The 24,874-nt window shown below is 38.7% G+C and overlaps 1 protein-coding gene across 1 annotated transcript in view; it reads left to right on the top strand.

Annotated features, from left to right (window-relative positions):
• Positions 1-19,377, top strand: part of GRIN2A (glutamate receptor, ionotropic, N-methyl D-aspartate 2A) — a 184,505-nt gene extending 165,128 nt beyond the window's left edge. The window contains exons 10-12 of the mRNA XM_009324731.1: positions 574-761; positions 15,751-15,989; positions 17,587-19,377. Of these exons, the coding sequence (XP_009323006.1) occupies positions 574-761; positions 15,751-15,989; positions 17,587-19,377 (2,218 nt within the window). The remainder of the gene's footprint in view (positions 1-573; positions 762-15,750; positions 15,990-17,586) is intronic.
• Positions 19,378-24,874: the final 5,497 nt, after the last annotated feature.

The following is a 24,874-nucleotide window of genomic DNA, read 5'->3' as shown; positions in this document are numbered from 1 at the left end:
TTTTCTATAATTTTTAAGCAGGATTTAGATAACTATATCAGATATGCTCCAATACCTTCCTCTGTCTTAGCAAGGACTTGACCTCCACCTGCGTTGTTTATTTTTGGAAAGAGACATAAAATAAGAGTGTATGTGGAAAACTGGTGCAGTCATGTTTTCAGTCTCATTCAGTATTTTAAATAAGCTTATTGGTTATTGTTGTTTCAATTCTAAATTCTCTATCGTCATTTGTGTTGTTTTTGGAGATCATTTTGCATCTCAAGATACTTATTATCCATTTTGAGAGCAAAGATACAAAGATAACAGGGCAAGACATTTTGTAGCTTGGTTTCTCCTGCTCAGTAGTTTTTAACAGCATCCCTTAAAATAGAAATGCAAAAGTATGTGTCCTACTTTCCCCTCACTAAAATAGATGCCTTTTGTTAATTTTAGATACAGCAGAGCAGGATATGTAATTAATGATATCAAAGAATCCATATGATATTCAACAGGGTCCTAGCATCAAGGACAAAAGAAGTCTGACAACAGCTGTCCCTAATTATTTGGTTTGTAAAATGTTTTCTTTTATTTCAGGAAGTTGGATGCTTTCATCTATGATGCAGCAGTGCTGAATTACAAGGCTGGAAGAGATGAAGGCTGCAAACTTGTCACAATAGGGAGTGGATACATCTTTGCCACTACGGGCTATGGAATAGCACTTCAGAAAGGATCACCTTGGAAGAGACAAATTGATCTAGCCCTCCTTCAGTTTGTTGGAGATGGTAGGGACCTTTCTTTTGTCCTTTCTTTTCTTTCTCTGTGTATGCACAGTTAATTCAGTTTTAGCAGCTCTGATCCTTTTACTACTGCTCTCTTACAATCTTTAAAAAACCCAAACAAATGCAAAACAAATGAGTAAAATTATTTCTCGATGCTGAAACAGGAATACTCTTCCACTCTGTTTTAACTCACCGCCAAGGACATTTGCATCTATTTTCAGAAAGTGTTTTCATATACATCACAAAGTACCGCTGGCCTCAATGTTAGAGAACGTTTCTAAATTTATTTATTTTCTTTTTTTAATTTTGCCTTTGAGCAATTCCTGAGGAGTTTTTACTTGGTAGATGAGTTACCTTTCAGTGTGACTGTTTTGCTATTTAAAAGTGTTTAGCTCAGTTCGGAACTGGTGTGAGCGATCCCTAATCTAGGATGGATTAATTTAAACTTCTAATAAAACAATGTTTATGGAATTGAAGTAGGGTGACTGGTTTTATTGGATTTCAAACAGCTATTTTTCATTCTAACACAAAAATAGAAGAATTATAGGTCCTCTTGGCACTTCTGCCCTGCAGAAGAAGACAACTTACTGCACATCTTTGATATATTTGTAGACAGTAATAATGATTCATTCTCCACATAGGGCTCGAACTACATTTTGATTGTAGAAATGTTTCTTCCCCACAGTGAAACTTCAAGCCTTTCACATGCAAATAAAAATACGGTGGTTAAAAAAATGTCTGTGTTATGGCTGACTAAAATCCTCCATCAGACTGGAATATGGTGTGTGTTACACAATCATTTTGATTTTTTTTTTTCCACATAGATAGATGTGTTAGCTTTTCATTTCTCTGTCAGTGAAAAAGAGGGCTTTACTGAAAAATAAATATGCACGTAAGGTCACCAATAGCATGCCATTGAGACTAAGAATGGTAAATTTCTGTATAATAGGACAGTTTAAATGGCAAAGTGCAGGACCTTAGCATAGTGGCCTCCTGTTCCATAAAAACCAAGATATTAATTTTCATATTGGAGACAGTGAGTGTGTTAGTCTTCCAGCGCATGGATTTTATTCCTGTTATAATACTAAACAACTGGAAGAGATGTAATCATCATGACTGATGCATTTTTTCTGGTGTACATGTAGAGATACCAGTGTCAGCATTATTGATCTGTTGGATTTAGAGAGGCTTATGGAAGAAACATTGCTTACTTCTGCTAAGGAATGAATGTATGACCCATAATAGCTAGTTTTCAAGCAACTATATATTCTTGTTTTAAAGAGTTGCAATTAATTGGACAAAATCTTTGCTTTATTTTTCTATTTGTGAATATTTTGTGAATAGAATATTTTTCTATTTGTGTAATATAGAAGCAATTAAGAAGTGTTAGGTGCTGTAATTCTGACCCATTTTTAAATGGGGAAGTTGAATCAGAGAAGTTGAATTATTTGTCCCATACTAAAGAAGAAAATGCTTCTGTAGCCTGAAGGAGGATCTGAGGTGTCTTTCTCAGTTCTGGGCTAACCCCTCTAGAAGTTGCCAGAGCATCGCTGAGGTTTTCATTCTTTTCACCCTGCATTTTCTTCATGCTTACTTTCATCATTTTTGATACTTCTCATCCCACAAAAATAAATGAAATCACGGGGAAAGAAAATAAATGAAATAGAAGGGAAAATATATGAAGCTATTAAAGAAAAAGCTTGTCAAAATACCAAAGGTACTGCATTTTTATGCATCACTTTTTTTCTCTGAATATCAGGGAGAAAACAAAATGGGTGGGAGGAAAGAGGGAAAAATCTTATCATGTATTTACACTTTGACCTGTGGATTTACAGATGAATGCTTATATCTTTAACCCATTTTTAGTAGCTGAAAATAATACAAATGAATTGTCTATGAAACTCAGTATTAAAACTTCTATATGAATAATTTATAGAATTGTAATAGATACAGGTGACACCCAGGTGAACGAAACCTTGTCATGAAATGCCTGTTCCCATGTTCATCTTGCTCAGATATTACTTCAGAAGATAAGCAAAAGTTTTGAATGCGCAAACCATGGGGATTGTGATTGTGTTTATGGCATTTTTTCAGTGGTATTTTTCAGTACCTTTAGGAGGTACTCTGAACAACCCATGAAAGCTAAAATGTTCATTTTCTCTTGTAAAGGATCCCTAAATTTATTCAGAAAATGGTGTGGGCGCTATTAAAGAGAATAGCAGTTGGACATTTTTGATGTGTAGGAACTATTGCAGGTGTGTTTCCTTTAGTCCCAGAAATGTTGCTACCTTGTCTCACTTCATTGTGTCACAGGTCTAGATGATAATTTTCAGAAAAAAAAACCCAAACAAACAAATGGGGGGAAAAAAAGAAAAAGAAAAAAAAAACCAACGAAAAAAACCCTGAGAATAATACTGAGGTTGAAATTTCTTCTACTGACTTATAAAGTACATTTCAGGTGAACTGGAACAAAACACCAAGAAATTAAATGTAAAGAGTGATTGCCTGGAACTAGCATGGCCTGATTTTGTAATCTACGTCTAACTTCAGTAGTCTGATGAGTAATCTTTTTAGCTGTGAACTTACATACTCTGTTTTGGCAAATTAGAAGGGATGAACCCAGAGTTCAGACCAACATCACTTTGCTGTATCACTAAAAATCTCTTTGAAGTTATCTAGACTAAAAGCAAGTATGGTTGGGGGGAAAGTTTTCATCTTAAGGTGATGCTCCTGGGAAAGCCTCAGTGGAGTCTGAACAAGGTTGTTTAAGTAAATAGGCAAACACAAAGGAAGGCAGAAATACTTCTTTCACATGTATAGCCTCTGCAGAATTTATTATTCTCTAAGACTAAGTCTATAAAACAGCAAAGCACCGAGTAGTATGGCATTATTATTCAGTATATGTAATAGAACATTCATCACAGTATGGAATGATTTCAATGAATGATTATAAATCTAATGAGTTTCATAACTGTAAGAAAAAAATCCTAATGAGTTGAACAAACACAATTTCTTGATATGAACGTTATGTTAATAAGAGGAGAGAACCTTTTGGATCATACTAGATATTTGGATAAGACTAAGTAATTTGTTTAAAAGTATATCTGATTGCACCTATGAAAAACCATGATCTCATCTCTCTTTTACATTTGCGCAGTACTGAGAGAGCCTTTTGAAACGTGTTTCAGAGCTTTCCATTTCCTCTGCGTGTGTCTTTCTCCTGTGATTTTTCTCATTTGATTTTTCCTTGCTTCTTCTATATCATTCTCCTATCCAAGCCAGTTCACTTACACATTGAAATGAAATTTTTGCACAGTGGATAGGAACCTTTTCCCTCTTCCTTTCTGATGTAAAACATCCAACTAAAGTATTAATGACTTGTTCATGCAGGAGCATCTTTTCATACTTTCCAAAGCACAATGCTTTTTCTGCATTAAAGTCAATGGCTTTGAAACCTCTTTTTTATCTTGTTGGCACTAGATAAAAATTAAGGTGAATACAGAGGGATGTAGGTTTCGTTTAGGGATAACTTTAAGCTTAGACTGGGTGGTTTATATGTATCTACATGAGTAGTGTTCTGATCCTGAGGATAGTTCTACTGGGTGGACAAATTATACTGACAATTAACAATTACACTGTGAAAGCGACTCTGAAGTCTCAGCGGAAGGAAGCAGGCTACAAGGTGCCAAATTTGTTACTCTAACAAAGAGCAGAAGAGGCAGAGGGAAGGAGGATGGGAAGGAGTTGCTGAGGAATTTAAACAATAGTCACTTAGTTGTCTCAAAAATAGAATTATCCCCAAAATGTTTCATCACTTGGTCTGTGCAGGTTCATATACATAGCCCAGTTCATAGGAAGTTGAGATGAATATGCATTTTCTAGTATAGGATTAATTGCTTTGGAACACTGCATCTTTTTAATATGAAGAGTTAGGAGTTGCTTTTTCTTGTATAAAGGATATGAGTGAAGTGTATTACTAGTGAGTTTCTGGCTTTGTACATCGTCTCATCTGCAAAAACTTGCAGTTGATGATTAGCATCTACAGTTTTGTTTAAAATAGTTGATCATCAGGGTAATTCTCTAAAGCACAGTGGTGGTTGTGCTTTTTTTTGGCTTGCTGTGGCCACAAGATGAAACTTTCATTGTTTTTTAACAGACAAATAAAAATATTTCTACTGAGACACAGAAGACTATTTCTCAATCTTCTGTTGAGAAATAGAAGCACCCAGGAGTTCAAAAGCAACTCAAATGATATGGCTGCTAAGAAGCAGCACCATCATTTTGTTTGGGTCTTCTGCCCACAGCCACGGGAATGTGTCAGAACAGAAAAGTTATGCACTGAAGAGTCGCATGATACCTGCTTTGATTTCTTTTATAAACCTCTGTAAGCAGCAGCTGGGCAGGCTGATGTACCCAGAATCCAGCATGTTACCCTAGCAGCTGTCAACTGCTTTTTTGTGCTAGCTTGCCAGTTGATAAGTGTAGTAAAGGCTCAGGCACACAGCCTGTGTAATTTAGCAAATCTATAACTGCTGGACTGAAACATTTCTGAAGGCACCCATGTTCCTCCAGCCTTCAGTAGTAGGAACTTTTGGCCAGCTGCCTGAAGGCCCAGGCATTGCTAATACTCCTCTGGCTTGGGCTGCATAGTGCCATTTAAAGCAGAGCGGTACTTTTCTCAAAATATCCTGCAAAGTAGTTTGAAAGACATTGCTCCTGAAACCTGTAGCATCGTGTCTTTGGGATTTGGAGCAGAATCACTGCTGCCTAGTAGGTGAGGAGAATGTCTCTCTCTCCTCTCTCTCTCTCTCTCTCTCTCTTTCTCTGTTTGTTTTTTTTCATTTGCGAGCAAATGAGATTATTGAACTGCAAATGACAAAGCCGCTTTGGGATTAAGAGAGTAAGAGGGCTTCAGACTGTGCATGGGATGGAGAGAAAGACAGCAAGGAGCCTTTAGCTATGGGGGATGCAGCAGCAATAGAGGGATAAAAGACACGTGACAGCAGAAATGGATGGAGAAGAGGAACAGAAAAATGCTGGGTAAAGAGTGCAAGTTTGGGGAGGAGTGGGAGAATATCAGCCAGCTGGCCAGGTTAGGCGTCTACTCGTGTGAGGTGTTTGTAATGTATTGCGCTACCTGCAGGTTACAAGCTCAGTTCAAATGAAGGTCTGGGAAGAGGTCTCCAGGAAAACAGGGGCAGATGGTATAGCTGTATTAATCCCTTAACCCTTAAAGCTGCAACCTTTAAAGCAGTTAGAGTCACAGAGATGTAAAGAAGAAAACTGGTTTTGGTTCAAGTTTCCACAGAGAGTCTGTTATCCCCTTCCTAATGTCCTGGTTTCGGCTGGGATAGACCTAGTAGCTGGTACAGTGCTGTGTTTTGGATTTAGGATGAGAACAATGTTGATAAGCCACCAATGTTTTAGTTGTTGCTAAGCAGTGCTTACACTAGCCAAGGACTTTTCAGCTTCCCATGCTCTACCGACTGAGAAGGCTGGAGGTGTACATGAAGCTGGGAGGGGGCACAGCCAAACTGGCCCAAGGGACATTCCACACCATGGGACGTCATGCTCAGTACATAAACTGGGGGAAGCTGGCCGGGGGGGGGGAGGGGTGGTGGTGGTGCGGTAGCTTTCAGTTACTTTCAGTTCTGGTTAATCTTTATGTGCTTTTAGGGTGGCTTAATACACTAAGAATTATTTTCCTGGGTGGATAATTGCTTCCCATTACTTAGGGGTAATAGGTAACTGTGGAAATGAAATTTGCCCCTTTATATCTGGAAGAGGAAAGCTCTTTGCTATTTTTTTCATATTTTAGCATAAGCCTTCTAAATCGCTGTCTAGCTTATAAGGAAGTGTAGCAGTGTGACTCACACTGGCTGTTAAAGACCAAGAAGGAAATACATATGTGATTATAAAGACATATTTTCAGCGTGTGCTGCTCAGGCAGAATACACCCACAATCCTAGTGATTTTCTGTTTATATATTTAGTGTCCTCCTTAAGCAGTGGGTGGAACAAATGTGACTGGAGAGTGTGAGTGTATAAGTAGAGGGTGTTTGTGTAGCTGAACAAGAGTTAGAGGGATTGTAATATTGAAAGTCGTGCTTAGCAGTTCTGTTAATTCATCCTTAAATAACGGGGGCATGCAGAGTGCAGTCATTAGCTCACAATAAGTTTATTGCTGTCGGTCATCTGTGTTCCTCTTGCTATTTTTACAGGGGGAAATAATTCAGAAAATAAGAGTAAGAGAGATTGTTTTGGGGGATCCAGACTGAATTCAAAAAGTTGCTGTGCTTTTATATAATCTCTTCTGTGAAACATGCTGTATGGATCATATAACTAGGTCAAATTGAAATTGATGAGCTTATTGAACCAAATGCACATCAACCCAGTTGGCTTCTGACTCCTCTATTCAGGGTAAAGACCCTCTTATGTTAGGATCTCCAAGTGATGGGGTGCTACCTTCCTCCTCCATCACTTAGTGGGAGTTCTCACCAGAGTAAGTGTGAAACAGTCTGTCCCTAAATTTGAAAACTGCCATTTGTCCACTCTGAATAAGCAGATGATTCTGCTAGTGCAGCCAGTCTTTTGAAGATGATGCCCTACATCTGACCAATGTGAAAGCATATGTTTAACCCCTTTATTCAAGATCTATAATTGGTATATGTCAGTTTTCTTTACTTGCATGCTGGCTCCTCAGGCTGAACCTCAGATTTGCGCTTTGCGCGAGAGTCACCACCCCTTATACCGTCAATACCAGCCTCTTTCTTTTTGCACCTTCTGCTCTGTCACATGCCCTGTGATCTCCTGCTGGGGCGGCCTCCTCCTGCCCTGCACCGTATACAAGTCTAGGGGATGTGCTGATACTAGAGGTCTGTTGTACTTAATCAATAAAACAACAAAGATGTCGGGCTGCAGCTCAGCTTTCTCCGCCTGGACAGAGCATCCTTTCCTTGCTTGCCTTAGGCGCACACCTGCAGAATATGCAGACTACACTTAGATTGGGATGGTTGAAGCAACGCAATATAGGGGAGAATTAATTTTTCCAGACAACTCTCATTCATGCAAGGCAATGTTTTTTGGAGTCAGGGGAGGGTGACCTCCCATGCAGTTGCAGCTGCCTGATACACTGTGCTGCAGGACCTGGCATTGTTGCAGGCATATCTGGCACTGGCGGTTTCCACAGCTCAGGTGGTTGCAAGTGCCTTTGTGCAATGGATCTCACTGTGCAAACCCAATCTCTCACCCATGCTCAAGAGAGCGGTAGCCTGTTTTAGAAATGCCACTGCCAGAGAAACCCCCATTAGATTATTTTTTCCTCAGTTTGTTTTAGGTTTGCTGTTTCTCTTATGTTCTGTTGGCACCTCAGTGCCAGGTTTTGGTTTGCGATAAGGTGAAGGTACAGGCTGGCACTCTGAACCACCCTGAAATTGTCATTTGCGAACAGCACATGAAGTGTTCAAAATCTTTTTTTTTTTTATCCAGAAGGGGCATATAAAATAGATTTCTTCTCCCTTTATGCACGAGAATAATTAAAGACGTTAAAATTAATGTAAGAACTTGAAAATACCCCTCCAGAGTACCTAAGGAAGTAGTTGAGGCAGCCTGTGAACCATCAGTGATTACCTCCAGGAACCTAGGGCTTTAACCTACATGGTTAAAGTAAAGCAGAGAAAAACACCTGTCTTTTAAAGAACAAAAATAATAACTCAGTGAATGATATACTTTAGTGCTTATAAAAATATTAAAACAAATTATTTAGCAATTTAATGTGATCATTTGGAGGATAATAAGAGAATCAAAATTAAAAAATCATTTTTCCAATTACAAGTCTTGTAAAATTAATGTAATTACTCATCTGACAGGATAACTGTTCTTGCAGAGAATGTAGATAAGTGGAACACCAGTCAGTAGTAAATTCTTCACAGGGACCGTTTCTGTTTCCTTTTCCACTTAGTCAGTGCTTTGACTGTAATCACTGTTTATATTTTGCTGCTTATTCTTCCCTCACGTAACTTTTATTTAATGGCTTCTTGACAAGCATTTCTCATGTGTAGAGCTAATTCCAAAGTCATATCTCTGTCTGTTATTATTTCTTCAACTTCCCCTCCATCAGACGCTCCGTGCAAACTTCTGCTGGTGGTGTTTCCCCCGGGGGCTGGCTGAATGCAGCACACCTTTTAAAACCAAACGGTGTCTCAGACTTCTGACTGCTATTTTGGACTGTCATGAGTCTGTGCTTAATCTGGCTGTGTTCCCAAGTCACACTGAAACCCAGCCTAGGCTTGGCTTACTTCCCAAGAGCGAAGATCAAAGGAGGTAAATCATGGGCTTTGTTTGATTTTGGGGGTGTTTTTCTACCAGGATGAAGCTCGACCCACAGCTGTATGGGCTGGGACTGTGCCCTTTGGTGCTTGTCAGCAGCTGTGGGCAGGAGAATGATAAAAACCCTGTGGCTCTGGGCTTGGAGAAGGGGGGTGGAGGTGCTAACAGGCACGCAGCACTTCTGATGCTTGTTACTTACTGACTATCGATGTACGCTCTTGGGTTTGCCATCAGGAGGATACAGGGTTAGTTTCTCCATCTCTGTCACTTTTCCCCATATTTGTATCCTCAGGGAGAGGGGAGAAGGTGCTCAGGTGCCACTCAGGCTTCAGAGGTTTTGCTTTGTTTCCTGGAATGGAGCAGCAATTTGATTTTATTATTTGCTTTTTAAATAAGCAGCAAAGAAGGTTATCCTAGTCTGTTTGTTCTCTTTTTGGATGTAATTATAAAACTTTGTGCTTGTTTATTTCTGGCAAGTTTGTAACTAGGGACATTCTTGGGTGATAATGAAAGATTTTATTTTTCTTACTAATCATGAGGAAGGCATCAGACAAGTATTGAAAAACTGTTATTCCCTCTCAAAAAAAAAAAAAGAAATCTTACCCCAAACTGCTTTTCTGTAAGTACATGTGGAGAATGATGGATTATGTGGGTTTGGGGGTTCTCTATTTTTATAAATAATGTGTAATTTTCAGTATGCGTGCATCTTCCTGGATGCATGTGTAGATGTAGAGGAAAAAAACACTCAGAAAACAAAATAACGTCAGTGAAATGACCCATAAGTGAGACAGCTTTAACTGTCAGTATCTCATGGCTGGCCCATCACTTGGGAAGACACTGCCTCTTTCAGGAAGGTGGTTTAATGAGCAAAGCTGAGAACCAAGGGAGGATGCCAGACCCTTACAAGATGCTGGGCCTAGGAAATGAAGGGAATCTGGGGATACCAGTAACCCCCCTAAAAGAACCCCTGAGAGCCGACACGTCTCCAACAATAAGAGAGACTGCAAAAGGGCAGCATGTTTTTCAGCTCCGAGAGGATGGTGGCAGGGATGGATGACATTTACCACAGCCTGCAAAAACTGCTAAGGGCTATGATGAGGAAAAGCGTGTAATTCTACCCTTTAATCTGTATCTTTTCTGTGTCTGGATAGTGATGTTTTTATTGTGAAGACATTGTTCAGGGGACACGCTGGCCAGTTTATCACTCCTTCCCAGAATGATAAAGTGTGAAATACGCTAGAGGTGGTGTGCTAAAATGTAGAAAGAAAGGCACTTCTGGGATATTCAGCCAGAATGGCCAACTGGCACATTTCTGTGCAAATGGCAGTCAGAGCAGAGCACACCATAGCCACAGGAACAAACCCAAGAGAAATACAAAAGGATCTGAGTACTGTTTGTGCTGTAACCTAAAAACATTGTAAATAGTCTTGAATTACCACTGAGAGAGCTAGAATTTTGCAATTTATCACAGAAGACCATACTGTGTTTAGAGAGAATAGTGCAGAGGCCCAACACTGCTTGAAATATGGATCTTTAAAATACTTGCTTATACTGATTCTGCTATAAATGAGGCAGACTTTTTATGATACAGCGCTGTAGAAATTTTAAAAATATCTTAAGGTAGGCATCACGCAGTTGTTTGTGAATTTTGCAGGTTAAATATACTATGAACATATTAAACAGAAAATAATCGCTATTTTTATTGTCAAATATATTGCAACTCTTCATTTTCTAATCTTGTGCTAGTGTCGTGATATCCTTTGTTGCTGAAATCTGCAACTATTCATTTAATTGTTAATCTAGTCCACACATGGATGGAGGTAGAAAATGATTGTGGCATTACATTCCTTTTAGTAAGTGCCTGAAGTGAAAACAAAAAGCCTTAAAATAAGTCTGATTAATATTTATAAGTAACTTGAGACCCCCCTATTAGATGCAGACTTGAACTCCATTAACACTTGGTTCATTGAGGCCTGGCATTTATATATATTGAGGTTGCTGACTTAGATTTCCGAAGCCTGTCTTCTGGAATATTTGGAGCTCTTACTTGCTAATTAGAATTATGCACACACGGAGACGACTGAACTCTCCACTGCCTGGTAATCACAAATTACTGGCCTTTCAATTGCCAAGACTAGTACATTGCTACAGGTGTCATCACCCTACACGTTCACCTCACAAGTTAGACCACCCAAAAGGATTTGAAAGACAACAACATTCTTCCAAAAGGACTTGATTCTTTTAAATGTATTTTTCTGAACCAAAGTTTAGCTAGCCTCAAAGTTCAATATTTTGAATTACAACTCCAGGCCAAGTTTGGAAGTGGCTGATTTTTATAAGGAATGAATTGGCACCCCAATTAAAAAATTCCTCATACCTGAGGATTTTGTAATAAAAATGTTATGCCTTCTGTATATATCTTGGGTAAAATGTAATGGGCAGGAAGAGCAATAAATAGATTGGGTGTTTACAGGGTTTTACAGGGTCAGCTGTGCTGAAGTGTTGTTACAGTTAAATTAGTAACTGTTTTGTCTGTGTTTCTGTGTGTATACACACACAAGTATATAAATATACACTGTAAATGGTAACTGATTTATATATATAGACCAGAATTACCAGCCTAATCTGTCCATTCCCAGATAATATAATTTCATAAATATGACAAACCAATGATTCACAGTGCTTTGCGATCTATAAAATTGTGGATTACTTTTGGGTATTAATTAACAGTGATTTCTGTCATTGTCAGATATAATGGAAGGGATATTATACAGCAGGATCTGCGAGACTCTGGGATGCTTTGTTCTTCATAGCTTGCCAGGGCACTGTCATTTATCTCAACTCAAAACAAGCTTGGTTGGTTTCTGTAGTGACGTTTTTGGAAAGGTTAGTGGATTATCAATAGTTACTTTAGATATACATGCCAAAGGGAAAGAAACGCAGAGGAAACAGTAATAGAAAAGAAGTTTAAATTCCTTCATGAATTTTGTTATGAATTGTAAAAGGGCAAAGCAGTCAAATCAAATTGATGTTTGACAGTCTTGGGAGACGTGAATTTTCCTGTGGGAAGTAATGACGGCTGATTGTCAGAGCTTCGGCTACTAATGCACAAGGCAGAAATATTGCTCTCTCTTTGGACTTGGGTTCTTTTCTCTTCTATAGCCCCTATGAGTTTTATTCATAGACCTTGGGGAGGACTTGAAAGAGAGACGAGGGGAACAGTCCGCTGAGGATTAGCAGAACAAAAGAAATCCAAATGTTCTAAGATATGGAAATGCAATAATGAAGCCCAATTATCTATGTAGTGACAGTGTGCAATATCTATACTGTTACAATTAATAATTTATTGTCCCTATGTCCTAGATTAGAGGACTTTTAAACATTCATTAGGATTGACTTTCTTCTTTGGCGATGCTCTTAGGTATTTTGAAGATTGAGCACTGTAATTTCGGAGAAAATACACTGCCTTTTTCAGATGTAGAGGTTCAATTCATGCTTCAAGCACAAAACTAAACTCAGAATTAACTAGGAACCAAATAATCTCTCTTACAAATTTGTGAAATGCCTTTGCTAAAGTGCTTCAGTACTTATCCTTTCTACTTCAATTTTTCCTTCACATTCTATGAGAAGCAATTTCTCCGTCACAGTCTTGTGTTCCACTTCCAGTTCACACATCCAAATTATCTGTGGGCTGCAGCTTTCCTGGTGCCCTGGCACTCTAACCTGCAAAATGCTCTTGTACAGCAGGTTATTGATCTTCTAGTCTAGCTTGAAGGTAGCTGAAATGTTAGTATAGCTTCTAGCCTTTTTTTTTTCCCCTGTTCTTTACTCCAATGATATATGGATTATAATACTGAAAATGCATTCCCTAATAACTGGGTAAGGATTAGGGATCCATAGCATGGGAATTCTTCCCCCAAACTGAAGTTATATCCTAAATTGGGAAACACACCGAGCCAGCTAATACTGTGTTTTCTGGCCCTCTGTATTGCCTGCTGTATTTTCTAGAAACAGTGAAATTTGTCATTAAAAATAATAATAGAATTACTCAGCTGACTATATCCCCAAGAGAGTAAAAAGGCATGTATGCATGTGCAATGCTTCAGTAAGAACAACACTAAACATTTGAAAATTAATATATCATGCAATATCAAAAACAATCTTGGCAGGAACAATTGCAATTTCTTGCACACCTCTGTCCACGTTGGCAGTAGAAACCACTGCTAAGTGACAGTGTCCTTCATCAGAGGCCAAATCTCATTGGTGAAATACGGATTCTAAGTCTAAGAATATGCAACAGAGAAAGCGAGTGGATCTGCTTCCTTAGCTTTAAGTAAATGAAGTGTTTTAATGGCAGTAAGGATGTGGCATAGCCAGAACCAGAAACCAGGAATGCTCTGTTTCAGGCATGTGACGATACCATTTATGTTTCTGCCGCTGCCCAGGAGGCCGGCAGTGGCAGCAGCAAAAGGCCAGAGGAGACTGTAAGAAGAAAGGCCAGGTGATCCAGAGGGCCAGGAGGGGGCAGAGGGAGGCGTCCAGGGCACCGCGAGAGAAAAGGCTGGGAGTACATGACGTGGGAAGAGTTTGCAGTTACTGCATCACCCAGGTCTCTGGGGGAAAACAGAAAATGAAGAGAGACAGAAAGCCAGGATAAGAGCTGTATTTGAAAGATACCACTAGTTACAATAAAAATTTAAAAAAAGAAACTTAAACAGGAACGGGGGCGTACTGTATTCCTGCAAGTATCCAGACATTAAGTAACAGTTATTTTCTATAGAAAAGCCTGTATGTATGAAACACAATAGACTTAGTTAATGCTGTATCGTATACAACTATTTTTCCTCATCTGCATGTGCTGTATGGGTAAAGCTAGTCAAGCTTTCCATTTCCAATATAACATTACCGTAAGCTTTGGACATAATGCTTTGGGTGATTTTACATCCAGTGTTGGTGATTGTCATTGCTTTGCCATAAATAAAAGTATTATGGGGAAGAAAAACAGACAGTTTTGATAAATAATGTCTTTTCTTTCTAAAGTGCTTGTAGATCAGAAAGTGGTTTAAAACTGCGTCTCTGAATCAGCTCACCTGTTACTGAAATGCAGTCACATTGTAATGCAGTTACACTGTAACATTGTAATGCAGTAACACTGTAATGCAGTAAACTATGAGAGGAAATGTGACTGACTACTGCAGTGATGGCCCAGTGCAGCATCCAGCCAGCTGCTGGACCTGGTTGCTTCTGCTCATGCTGTATTTTTCAACTTGCAATTTAATCTCTGTTGTTTGGATGGTTTGTCTTTCAACATTCAAAAACATCTTCTTGGGTTGGGAGATTGGAGTAAAAATATGGAAGGGATATGTGGATGCAAAGGATATGTAGATACCTGGATTGTAAGGTTATCTGTTTAGTGGCTGTTCAACATAAAAAATAAAACAAGAGGCAAGAACACTAATAAATCAAATCCCCAGATACCCAAGCCCTAGGGAACAGAGGATACCAGAGATGATAGCAGAGACCAGACATGTCAGGAGAGATTCAGCCAGAACGTTGCAACTTATACGAAAAGGGGAAATAAGGTTATCATGGGTCTCACAGGAAAGGACAAACTTCTTATGGTGTGTTTGAAAGGGATTGTGAGAACATGTGAAACTTATTTTGCGATGTTCAAGGGAAGGACCAAAGGGAGAGGTCAGAGTGGATCAGAGAGGAACAAGTGTAGGAAAGTGGAGAGGAGAGGGCATAAAAGGGTCTGGTTGTGTATCAGGATGCTTGTCTGACTGAGCCCTGTGTCTGATCGCTACACCCTGTCCCATCTCTTTACTAAACTCAGTTCCTAGCTGGTTTTGATGTGATCTTGCTTTCCATTCGGTGTTTATGAGTTTGGGGGCAGATGTGATTTGTTAGAGGACTTCTGGAAAGACCCAAGGTCCAAGCCGGTGCCTGGGTAAGGGGCATATAGGGTCTGGGCACAGATATTGCACAGACGTAGCCCATGCCAGTGTTTGAGGGGTCTGTACATATTGGTGTGTTTGTGAATCATGAGTGACGGTGTGTGCGTTTCACTAGCAAACTTCAGTCCTCATCAGCTGGGCAGGAGGAGGAGGATCAGGCTGTCTGTATTTGTGTCTGTGAGTGCCGTGTGGGTGCTGGTAACAACACTGCTGTCTGTGATGGTCTGTGTGTGCATCAGCACCTCTGGAGTACACACGCGGGCTTACTACCAGCTGGACCTGCAGACGGGAGCCGCACCGGTGGCATCTATTGGACGGGGACGGGAGAAGCCTCCTGGGTCTGAATGTGCACCAAATGCGGCTCTCATGGATGGGGTGGAGGAATCCCCTGGGACGGGAACCCTCCAGTTCCACCCTCTGTAACAAGTGATACTAGTTATAGCCAGCAGAAGAAAGTTTTACCCACATGACAGATCCTGCTTTCTAGAGCAGCCAGCTTCCCACATAATATATGAAATCTGAGGACATCTGAAACTAGGGTGCTGTGAGTTGAAATCTGCTGTATTTGCAAATCCTTAGTAGATAAGACTAACATGCTGCACAAATGAAGCATTAAATGGTGCTGTATTTTTAAACTTGCAAAGACTTTTGGATACTGTGAGCAGTAATTTTTGCATTCTAACTGGTTTGACTCCTTGCTCTCCCTAGGGGAAATGGAAGAGTTAGAAACCCTGTGGCTGACTGGTATTTGCCACAATGAGAAGAATGAAGTCATGAGCAGCCAGCTGGACATTGACAACATGGCAGGAGTGTTTTACATGCTCGCAGCAGCCATGGCACTCAGTTTAATAACCTTTGTCTGGGAGCACTTATTTTACTGGAAACTTAGATTCTGCTTCACTGGAGTCTGCTCAGATAGGCCGGGATTGTTGTTCTCAATCAGCAGGGTTAGTATTACTTTCATGTTCTCCCTTCAGGCAACAGAGTAAACGCTACCTCCCTGAAACATTACCTTTCCTTTTATTCCCACTTGGACATTTGAAATACATGTTAGAGCATCAGCGTGATGCTCTAGAGTAGTCAGTGGGCTTAGGGTGTACTTGCACTCCACGGGAAGTCTTTTCTCCGTTAGATTATTCTAGGGTGTGAATTATCGTATGCCAGGTTAATCGGTAATCAAATGATGAAAACAAATACATTTTGGGGAAATTTTGATGAAGAAATGGTAGAGCTGCTCAGATGCAGGAAATGGATTAATTTCCACAAAAAATTCCAAACAAAATAAATGCTAAATTGATGACAGACATTAGCTCTCAGTTTTGTGTATTTCTTAAACAAGTGGATTTTAAGTTATAAACATATACTGGAATATTTTCATAAGCTTTTCTTGATAGCAAACTTGAATAAGCCATATGAGAAAAGGTCTAACACAAGTGTCATTTATGTTTGGTTAGACACCAAGACAGGTTTTAATGATAACTTTACCAAACCCAAAGTGGATTTACATATCCAAGTAACTGATACTTGTCATAAAATAAGGGAAGTATGTGCTTGTTCTTATATTTTTGACAAATTAGTTGTTTTTTATGTCTTTTTTTTTTTTTAAGCACGTAGGACTTTCATTAGGTAATTGATTTTGCTGGATTTTTAATATAGCTGAGGAGAATTGAAAATGATACTAAAATGCCTATTTGCTTTAAAATATGCTGAAGTTACCCTGTTGAGTAAATTGGACTGTATTGGAACTGCATTAAAAATACTCTGCCCTGCCCTGTTGGGGATTGTCTAGAAAAGCATATCACTTTAACCTCCACGTTTTACATTTGCACTTTATACTTTTGGCCTTTTACATGTGAAATTCTCCTAACCAGTGCAGGGGGAAAAAAAGCACTTATTTCAAAGGCAAATTTCTGAGAATTACAAGTTCACAGGGTCGGAAATGTCAATTGAGCTCACAGGAGTGACCAAAGAGGTTGGAGTTAAAAGATGGGCTTCAGCCTTTTGCTCAAAATGAATTCAAATTCAGGCTTTAGAAAGAGCTGGGATTTTTTCATATGTACTAGGATAGGAAACAGAAAAGCTAAAATACGACAAAGCCTTTTTATTTCAGTGAAAGTAAAGAGTACCGTAACTTCCAAGAAAATTAGCCTGGCTGCAGGCTTGTTTAGATGGGTAACTTAGTCACTGGTTTAAAATAACAGCGTTTCCATTACTGAATGTTAGTTACATTTTGTGATGAGACTAGGGAACCTTTTGGGGTCCCTTCTAATCTTGTTTTCTGCAATAAGCAGGGGAGGCCAACACGGACCACTGGTTTGTAAAATACTGGCAATTTGTCTCCTTTACAGTTCCAACAGACATGGCAGAAATTATTCTTCCATATCGATGTAAAGAAATGCTAAAAGGATAGATATGTACTTTTAATCTTTCCAGTCATTAGATAAGCAGTGTTTAATTTTTCTTTACTGCTAATTAAAAATAGAATGGAAGTATTTAAAATTTATACCTAGTGATTTAATTTGTTTTATATTACTCATATTGCAGGGTATTTACAGTTGCATTCATGGAGTACACATTGAAGAAAAAAAGAAGTCTCCTGACTTTACTTTGACCAATTCCCAAACCAACATGTTAAAACTACTGCGAACAGCGAAAAATATGACCAATATCAATCCTTCAAGAATTAACTCCCCCAAAAGAACAGCTGATTTTATTCAGAGGGGTTCCTTGATTATGGATATGGTCATGGATAAGGGAAACTTGATATTTTCTGATAACAGATCCTTTCAGACAAAGGACAACTTTTTTGGTGACAACATGAGTGAACTGCAGACACTTCCTGGCAATCGACACAAGGACAATCTTAACAACTATGTTTTCCAAGGTCAGCATCCTCTCACACTGAATGAGTCCAATCCAAATACGGTAGAGGTTGCAGTAACAGCAGAAGCAAAAGTGAACTCCAGACCTAGGCAGCTTTGGAGGAAATCTGTTGAATCTTTACGTCAAGAATCTGTACGTCAAAGCCAAGGTTCCCAGAGAGAAAATGGGTCAGATGAAAACAGGCAGCTTTCAGTGAAAAGCCAAAGATACCTTCCTGAAGAGATTGTCCATTCAGATGTATCAGAGACATCAAGCCGAGCTACTTGCCATATGGAACCTGAAAACAACAACAAGCACCACAAAACCAAGGACAATTTTAAAAAAAGGACAGTAGCATCAAAATACCCAAAAGACTGTAGTGAAGTGGAACTGACATATCTGAAAACCAAACAGAGCTCTCCACGGGATAAAATCTACACAATTGATGCTGACAAGGAGCCAGGATTCCGCTTGGACACACCTCAGTACATTGAAAACATTGTCCTTCCAGAAACTATAGAGTTTCCTGATGTTTATCAAGATCACAATGACAACTACAGGAAAGCAGAACATGCTGACAGGACTCCCTTGCATAATGAAGACAGTCTTCCAAATAATGACCAGTATAAACTTTATGCAAAGCACTACACTTTAAAAGATAAAAATGCTTCCCTAGTCGACATGAACGATAGATACAGACAGAATTCCACCCACTGCAGGAGCTGTCTTTCCAATTTGCCCACTTATGCGGGACACTATTCGAGCAGATCTCCCTATAAATGCGACGCATGCTTGCGGATGGGGAACCTATATGATATTGAAGAAGATCAGATGCTGCAGGATACAACGAACTTATCACTCCCTGAAGAAATAGATGAGCATAGTTGGTCACAAAATAATGCTCTGCAATATCATAAAAAAAATAAGTTGAGGATTAGCAGGCAACATTCTTTTGATAATATCGCTGATAAGTCCAGGGAAATTGATATTGGAAGACCTTCTCGTAGTATAAGCTTGAAAGAAAGAGAGAAATTTCTACAAAGTAGTCCATATGCAAGCATGTTTAGTGTTCCCTCAAGCAAACTGTTGAGCAACAAGACCTCACTTTTAACTCATGCTCTAGAGGACAGTAAGCGGAGCAAGTCCCTGTATCCTGTTCACTCAGATGATAATCCCTTTCTGCACTCGTATGGTGATGACCAGCACTTATCTCTTAGGCGAAGTCCAGCTGATCTTTATAAACATTCATTACCAACAAGAGGAAGAAATGATAATTATTTAAGGTCATCCATAAAGTCTACAGCATCATACTGTTCCAGGGATGGTCGGATCCATAATGACATGTACATTTCAGAGCATGTTTTGCCTTACGTTGCAAATAGGAATAGCTTGTACTCAACTCCAAGGGTTTTAAATTCCTGTAGCAATAGACGTGTGTATAAGAAAAGGCCTAGCATTGAATCAGATGTTTAAATTTTCCACGAATACTTTATCTATAGAGAAAAAATAGTTGCCACCATCTTAGAGGGAGAATTTATCCCTTAACAGTATCCTGCTATGGTAAAAGATATGTAAACCTCTCCCTTTCCCAGTGTACTTTTGTACATGAATAGGTAAACTAGTATGCTCTTAACTATCCTTTTAAAATATGTCTTGTTGAAAAGGATAAAAAATAGCCATTTATGTATGCTTTATATATAAATGGCAAGCTGAAATAGCCCCAATATATGTTGGCAACTATGCTGTTTTGTATCTAATTATTTTACTATTTCGGTTACTCTAATTTATGTTGCTAAGTATCATTCAATGTACTTTTGTCCTTAGAAATGTTTAATGATTTTCTAGTACTGGATAAGCAATATGGTATGCATGTAGTATGACACAGACAAGAAGAATTAGGAATGCATTTGCACAGTTTCAAAAGTAAGACTCTTAAAAGAGAAACAGAAAGCTAGACTTTCAAAGATATATTTTAACTTCATAATCATTTTCAAAGCCAAATAATAATTAAAAAATCCCAAACCCCGGGACCTTAATAAATAAAATACAGTGTGTTAGCACAAAATTAGTACGCTCATTCTAGACTGACAGAAAACAAATGGGAAGGCTGTAGGCCCAAACATGTGAACTGCTGTGTACCCAAAGGAGGCCCCATGGATATTGGTTAATGTCAACGTACAAATGCTTTTCTTATATTTCACATGCACTTACCATTACAAACTAAGTTCATTGAAGAGTCTGCAGTCATCTTGTCAGAAATTTCACAGCTGCCTAATCCAGAGTATATATTTTTAGATATCACTATATGGCACTTACTATGGAGCTGTGGACTTTATTAGTAACCTTGAGGCCTAATGTGTACGTAAGTTTGCATTTGCCCCTTACTGGTGATTACTCAGGGCTGTATAGTATTTCTTTTATTCCTTCACTTCCCAGACCAAATCCCAACCCACTGTAGTTCTTTGTTCATAATGTATTAGTGACATCCGATTAATTGTATGTTAGTAGTATTAAAGCTGTTAATACAGTATCAAACACCAACAGCCATACGTTCAGTGCAATCAGTGAGGAGTGCAATGCCATTTATTTGCATATGCAGTGAAGGATTAACACCTTTTGAGGGACTTCTTCCTTCCAGAATATTGTGCATATTTGTTGAACGTCAGACCATTTTTTTTAACCTCTCTGATCAAGTCTGTTACATAAATCGAATATATGCACACGTAACCAAGGAACAGTATCTTTATTATCACTTACCGGAATACAAAGATATTCACATAACAGGGATGCATTGTTATATGACTTTTACTTCTAGTAAAGATCAATCAGATTATTTCACAAATAAAATGTCTGCTACACACCCCTCCTTGCCCCCGCTGGAAAAAAAAGAACCCACTAGATTTTAACCATAAGGGAGTGTGGAAGGGAAGAGAGTAAGTCTTTCATGAGTAGAGTGTACAGCTGTAAATTTAATTTACACTAAAGAAGTAAATATAATTGCTAATATATTTAAATATTGAAAGCATTCAACAGGTGGTACTCTCCCATTCCTCTGCTACTCTGAGAATTGCTTTAGGTTTTTTGTGTAGAGGAAATTTGGATTATTCAAGCATTATTCCTTACGTTTCACTGAAGAACAGCGAGCAGGGAAACCATTACCACTGTGAATTGGAAAATGTGAATATTACCCTAACTTTTCTCTAAACTGAAACTCTTTTCAATAGAATCATGCCTGTCAGCTGTAATTGTAGTATCGGCATGCCAGAGGTACAGTATGCAAGTTGTTTAAGTTGGAATAGCATACTGCACAGCAGAGTTGCAAATGGGAGATTATATAAATGATGTCTAGGGACAGACAAAATATAGCTTCTTGAATTTTGTTTACAATTTTTTTATTAAACAGATTTAAGCTGACTTTAACTGCCAAACAGTCCAGAAAGAGTTCTTGGTATTTACAAATGTATTTGTATGTTCACCAAGATGGTGAAAGACGGTATTTTTGAAGGAATGAAATGTAATGAGATTTGGGCTTACGAGTCCCTTTCCAGCTTCCAAAAAATCTCAGTATACTGTATTAGAAGTATGTTCAGAAAGCATATCTATGGGTATCTGTACGCTGTCCAGAGCAAATACGTATGGAGTATTCTTTATTCAATGTTTGGTAACAATTGTTGGCCCTGATTCACATGGTATGCTTTCTGGTTCCTCAATGGATGTAGTTTTTACAACCAGAAGATCCTTACCTGCCCTTACAGAGATTCACATTTCTTAGGAATAACTGTATGAGCTAAGCAGGGCTAGGGTTTTTATGGGATGGACACTACTTTTCATTAACCAAAACCTTTTCCCAAAGACATAGGTATACTATTTGTCTTAGATCTACAGGAAGGCAAATGCACTAAAGGCATAAATATTGATGCAATGAGTTTAATAAAAATATTTCAGGCAAATTTTAATTTCCCATCCAAATCATAATATATTAAGTAAAATCTTAAGTATTTTGAACTACCTGGTGTGTTTCAGCAGATATGGTATTTGCTGATATCATACCAAAAACTGCCATGCAAGTCGCTGAGAATTTTACCAAATGAATTATAAAGCTCGGTGGTGGCTCTTGTCTTTCACATCATCTTAAAGCTCTCAAAATATTTGTTAATTGCTCCAAGTCTTTTATACCATCATCTCTATCTAACTAGACAGACATAATTCAATATACAGACAAGTACTGTATGTGAAGTTGTGGGAAAGAAAAATTCCCATTTACAACATTTTCTAAGTAAACTGTTGAGATCCAAACATCCTGAACCCAGGTGGATTTATCCTTCTGTGAAATGTACAAGCAAATTAGCCATAAAGAAATATATTGCAGTGTTTGCTTTTTTGGATTTGAGCAGATTTCTGGTGACTGTAGATTTATTATTATTAGCGGTAAATATGCAATACAACCACCTCCCCTAAACCAAAACAAATTAAAGAGTCAGAGGGAAGACTTGATAATGTTGCACAGCAGTTGTTCACATGGAAATAAAAGATGCTGCCTTAAAGGAGAAAAAAAGAAAAACAAAACACAGATATTGAAAGTAGAGGGAATAAGAATCTGCATGCATTTGTTGCTTTGATCTTGGCATATAATATGAATGAATAAAGGGGGAAGAAAAGGCTAAAGTGTAGGGTTGTAGGCGAGTAGCTGGTGTGGTTGCGGATGTATACGTGTAAAGAAGAAGCAGCTGAGAAGTTGAAGAAAAATCTTCAACAGTAGAGCCACAAGCCACAGCTTGTGAGGCTCAGCCGTAGAGTGCGTGGAATTCTGAGTATTGCCTGAGCTTTGTTGATATATTTGCACTGACTTTCAATTAAACCGAGATCAAGCCTTTCTGTATTTCCCTCTCTCTCACTCTAGCTGCTGCTATTCTTGAAGAGGAGAAAAGAATCTTCCTGCATAAGTGGCCATCCTTTCTGTACCTTTCTGGATGGTGCTGGTGACTTGTTACATTTTCCTGATTACAGCTCTAGCAGTTTGTTGGTCATTCCTATCACCAAGATTTCCTGTGACTCCAGCTGGAACTGGATCAGGCTGTAAATGATATGGGCCATTCTTGGTAGCATGTCCTGTAGTGTTACACTGCTCCTGGATGACAACTTTTATGGAGGCAGGATATTGAATTGCTGAGGAATGGAGTAGGTACATGGAGGTAAAAACAGCTACATAGACATACCTGCCTCTTGCTTTTTTCCTCTTTTAAAGACATTGTAGAATTTCTTCATGTTTTTGTCTTTCCCTTTTCACCACAGTAAATTTTCCTTTTTCCTTTCAAATGGATTTTGTGTTCTGCTTGTGTTTCTTAGAGCAGTGTAGCCACCCACTAACTTAAACGCATGGAAATAAGATATTTTAATATATAAGATAAAATTAAGGAGAATTAAGAGTTTTTGTATTTCTGGAAAATCTCATTTAATGTTTTTGCAGCTTTTGCTCAGAATTCATTATTCTGCTATCTAAGAAGCTCGGTTAGGAGAAAGTGCTGTGGAAAAACAGAAACCAAATCACTGCCAGCTCACCATGTTTTGGCAGCATCTCATAAATACGTGTCTCTTTCTTTATGATCTTTCGGGAACACTTAGGAAGTGAAATAAGGCTCACAAGGGAAATCAGGAGTGGTTTTTTTTTTTTTGCCCTGGTGCAAATAAATCTTTTTACGTCGTTTTAAAGGAATCGAAAGCTAGAGCTGTGCATGTAGCTTTGGGTTTCTGTGCTGGAAGGCTAAGCTCTTTCTCTTGCCAGTAGGGAGAGAGAGAGAAAGCCCCCTCCGGGTGGTAGTTCAGAACACTGAAGGCTTGGAAGCAGTTATGTGTGTGATGTGTCCTGAAAGATTTTTACTTCTCTCTGTTGACTTTTTAGAAAGTATAGGCTCCTAACTTAAGACATCTCAGTTAGGTGGGCTTAGAAAAGTAATCGTCTATCCCCAGCCTCAAAAATCTGCTAGTCAAATCTGCAAGTCAGTACCAAGTTAAACCTTGCAGGTGCATATAGGTTCCTGTGCTTATACAAGTAGTTACTAAGGTAGCACCTGTCGTTTGTGGGTTTTGCAGTACTCCCAGCCTAGTCGGTATCATCGTTTTCTTAATACCACGTGACTATCCAGCATGAACTGAAAGTGTCAGAATCTATGCCTTGTAGAATAACTTGCTATTTTCATATTTCTGCAGTGTAGCATATGCATCTTAGTGATGGGGAAGATTTTGGTACTATTCCTTCCCTTGCTGGGTTCATCAACGTAGAACAGGAATTGTGGTATGAATCTAAGGGTCTAAGAGTCAGCTTGGATTTAGGAAGGGTTCAAAAGGTGAATCTTTTTGTTGTTTTACATTGCATTAAGGACGTTTGATATATAAAACCTAGTGAAAACAGATCTTTTATGGCAAAATCCTTTCTTAGTTAATACAGAACAGTAACCGTCCTGTGGCTTGGCTAGATTGTGTTGTGTTAATCATCACATCATGTGCTTCTTTCAAGATGGAGCGTCTTACATTCCCTTACTAAACTTTCCCTTTGCCAGCCCTAGTCCTATCTTAGCTCAAAAGTCCTTTTAAAGTAGATATCTTTCCTGTACAGGTTTGTGATGTAAAAACAGTTTTCCAGCGATACACTCAAATTGTTTGTTTTACCAATGTTATTTTTTTTAACCTAAACTTCCTTCCTATTGAGAGCTGAGCCTTCAAAGTGTAACAGCGCTGAAGGAACTTCAGAAAGAGCATAAAGGCCTTTTAAAGTACGACTTCTATGATGTGAGCCATTTACCTGCCCAAACTCGCCTGCACTGTCTTACTTAAATGTATTAGCAACATGTTAGTATTTACTAACATGAGGAGGGAGCACAGTTTAATCACAGGCGTGTATGTATTTGTGGACGTAAATGCAAGTACAGACAGGTATATGGTATGATAGAGGACAGGCTTAATCTGCTCTGGC

The sequence above is a fragment of the Pygoscelis adeliae genome, unplaced genomic scaffold (assembly GCF_000699105.1).
Source record: "Pygoscelis adeliae isolate BGI_AS28 unplaced genomic scaffold, ASM69910v1 Scaffold85, whole genome shotgun sequence".
In the NCBI taxonomy this organism is placed as follows: domain Eukaryota; kingdom Metazoa; phylum Chordata; class Aves; order Sphenisciformes; family Spheniscidae; genus Pygoscelis; species Pygoscelis adeliae.
This window is presented reverse-complemented; position numbering and strand designations above follow the sequence as displayed.